This window comes from Eimeria mitis, genomic scaffold (genome assembly GCF_000499745.2).
Source record: "Eimeria mitis Houghton genomic scaffold, Emh_scaff6098, whole genome shotgun sequence".
Lineage (NCBI taxonomy): Eukaryota > Apicomplexa > Conoidasida > Eucoccidiorida > Eimeriidae > Eimeria > Eimeria mitis.
Window position 1 is genome coordinate 1 of NW_024015664.1, and position 2,834 is coordinate 2,834.

General features: G+C 49.1%; 2 protein-coding genes across 2 annotated transcripts; one reads left to right on the forward strand and one right to left on the reverse strand.

Moving 5' to 3' along the window:
* Positions 1 to 148: 148 nt before the first annotated feature.
* EMH_0085920 (uncharacterized protein) lies at positions 149 to 775 on the forward strand (the record flags this gene model as incomplete). The annotated part of the gene is made up of 1 exon (XM_038022880.1): positions 149 to 775. One exon carries the CDS (start codon positions 149 to 151, stop codon positions 773 to 775), a length of 627 nt encoding a protein of 208 aa, XP_037878734.1.
* Positions 776 to 1,561: 786 nt separating this feature from the next.
* EMH_0085930 (calmodulin, putative) lies at positions 1,562 to 2,444 on the reverse strand (the record flags this gene model as incomplete). The annotated part of the gene is made up of 3 exons (XM_038022881.1): positions 1,562 to 1,687; positions 2,001 to 2,138; positions 2,301 to 2,444. 3 exons carry the CDS (start codon positions 2,442 to 2,444, stop codon positions 1,562 to 1,564), a joined length of 408 nt encoding a protein of 135 aa, XP_037878735.1.
* Between the last annotated feature and the right edge of the window lie 390 nt (positions 2,445 to 2,834).

Here is a 2,834-nt window from a genome sequence, read left to right on the forward strand (position 1 = left end):
AACTGACCGACACAGATTACGCTGATTAGAGGGAATATATATTATGCTGTCTTGCTTATTTGGATTTTCTCGCCAAAATACTCGGAGGAAGCTGATGCTTTGAGCAACAAAAGACTGGGGGGCGGGTGGGTGCAGTGCCGGCGTTGAGATGATGACGGTGAATTGGGCTTTGGCTATATCTCTCTTGGGCTTATTGGTGACTTCGTGGTATTACGTGAACATGCTGACGTTAACGCAGCAGCTGCAGCAGGCAAACACGTTGAACGCGATGCATGCAGAGTACTCGTCGTCAAAGACATTAGAAGCCTTAGAAATCCTCGAGGAGTTTATCGATGAACGCGGTGTTGTGAACTATGCGTTCGACTTTTTAGAATTGAGGAGGAAAAGGGATGCAAAGGGTCGAGCCATAGACCGCGCACGCCGCCATCTGACGCAATGGTTTTCTCGTGTTCAATATTTCTATGAATTCGGATATTTGAAACACGAATACATCTTGCGTTTCCCGGGCCCTGAGCGGAGCCGCCACTTCCTACACTTAATTGAGCCCTTAGAGTTCATTAGCCGAAGAGCGACTGGCAGAAAGCATTCCGGTGTATTCGACTTCCTCAGGGAAGTCTATCAAATGCCTCATGTCCGCCTGTCCGACGAATTCAGACAGACCGTTGAACAGATGCTACCAGTTCAAGGAGAAGACCAAACATCAGAGGCTATACTCGACGACGTAGGCGATGACCCACTTACGGATACAGATGACAGAAAAAGAGAGGAAATGTAACATGCTGTTTTATCTGCCGCTGCTGCAGCTGCAGCAAAGAGCTCGTAAAACCCTCATCAGTTGCTGCAAGAGCTGGTGTAACTCCATCACCAGCCACGGTAGCAGCTGCTGCTCCAAGTGGGGAGGCTACCGTATCTGCGCCAGAAGCGTCTCCTGGAGCCGACGCAGGCGCTCTGCCCACAGGGGGCTGTCCCGTGGTCTTCCGCTGCTTGTTTGTTCATTAGGTGTAAGGGCTTGCAAAGAAGCACCAACTGCTGCTACTGACCCTTTTTAGTTTTGACTTGTCGGTTCCAGTTGTCTACATAAAAACAGGCCGGGGAGGGTTGTACAGTTCAAGTTAGCACATGCGTGTTGCACACATGCATGCATGCTGGCTTCCTGGCGGAAGCCGCGACACGCATAGTTCACCTCCCAGTCTTATCATCACTCCACCCTAATGCACGTAGTGCATGTAGTGCTGCCCCGCTCGTGCACCAAACAACACAGATTGGCGACAGACAAGTCAAAGCATGGAAATGCCCACGAGCCGCAAGTTGAATAGCTCATTGCAAGCAGCAGCAGCAACAAATCTCCTCCGTCATCTGCGATGCGAGAAAGATACGTTAGTAGTTAGCGGGGAACCCGCGGAGAGACAGGCGCCCTTCTACACGTACATATGAACCTGGGGAACTTCAGATGGCCCTAGTACGCACGTATTCATGTACAACGTGTACGTGAATGCGGTAGAAGCCCGAAAGTGCTGTGGTAGGCTGGGGCGGGTATATATAAAGACAAGGCTCTTCCTAATCAGCTGCTCAACAGAAGCTTCACAAACTCGGCATATTTAATCCTCCCTGTTTTGCTTGGGTCCGCGTCATGAACCATACGCTCCACCTCTTCGTCAGTCAGCATATCTCCTAATGTCTTTATGACCTGAAACGCAAGAACAAACGGTACAAAAAGCGCGAACTGTGATAGCACGAATGGCACTACACCAGATAAATGTAGTACGATTAAAGCTAACAACAGATGCCTCTACAGGTGGTGTAGTATACGGCTTCCCCAGTAACTATTAAGAAAAGCCCTGGAGAAACGCATGTTGCATTGCTTGTTTCAACTACTCTCAGTCGCGTCTACCTACATATTTATATATAATGTGCATGTATAGGGAAATAGACAGACAGATCTATGGAAAAGCATATACATGAAGTAGATGCGTGCACGCTGTCTTCTTGTGCTTGCTTACTTGCATGAGTTCGTCCGTCGAGAGAGTGCCATCTCCTTTTGTGTCAAATACTTTGAAGGACTTGATCAAGTCCGCTTCTGGGTTGCTGTTGCTAAGTTTCTTGTTGACCCAACTCTCAAACTGCTCCCAGTTCATGGTCTGCAGCAACAAACCACAGCAACCGAGCATCAAGGGGTCCCTGCTGTGGNGTGGCTGTTCTCCTGATCCTCCCAACAATCTTCCCTGCCAGTATTTATGCAGAACTATGTTTACGCAAACAGCGCAATGCTACTCTACGGGATCCTCATCCCACTGACTTACAGCCGGGAGGCTGCTGGCCTCCTCGGCAGGCACAATAACGCCTGTAGAGCGGATAGCCAGTAGCGCCTCGCTCGCTGTGAGTTCTCCGTCCCCATCTCTGTCAAAGAGAGCAAAAGCTTCCCGGATGCGTGGATTTGAACTCATTTCCTTAATGTTCAAGTTTGGCGGATCCTACGGCAGCAATTGCGCAGTTCAGACCGGAAACAGGGTGGCCTATTGTGCTTCAGAGATACAACAGCATCTAAATCACTTCAATACGAAGATACGAACCAACAAAGAAGCGTTTCAAAATCGTGAAAGGCAACAGACGATCTCCAGCCGCACATAGGTGTAAATGCGTCACACACACGAAAGTGAAAATAAGGCCAACAGATACGAGATTTTGGCGTTCCGCACAACATCACAATCATATTTTGAAGTACAGCTAGGGAAAATGATCTATTGTTCGGGCGAAAATCCAGCACAAACTGTGGAGCGCCGACAGCAATGACCGGTACGCGCGAGCATCAGACCACTGTGCATTGGCATCGAAAT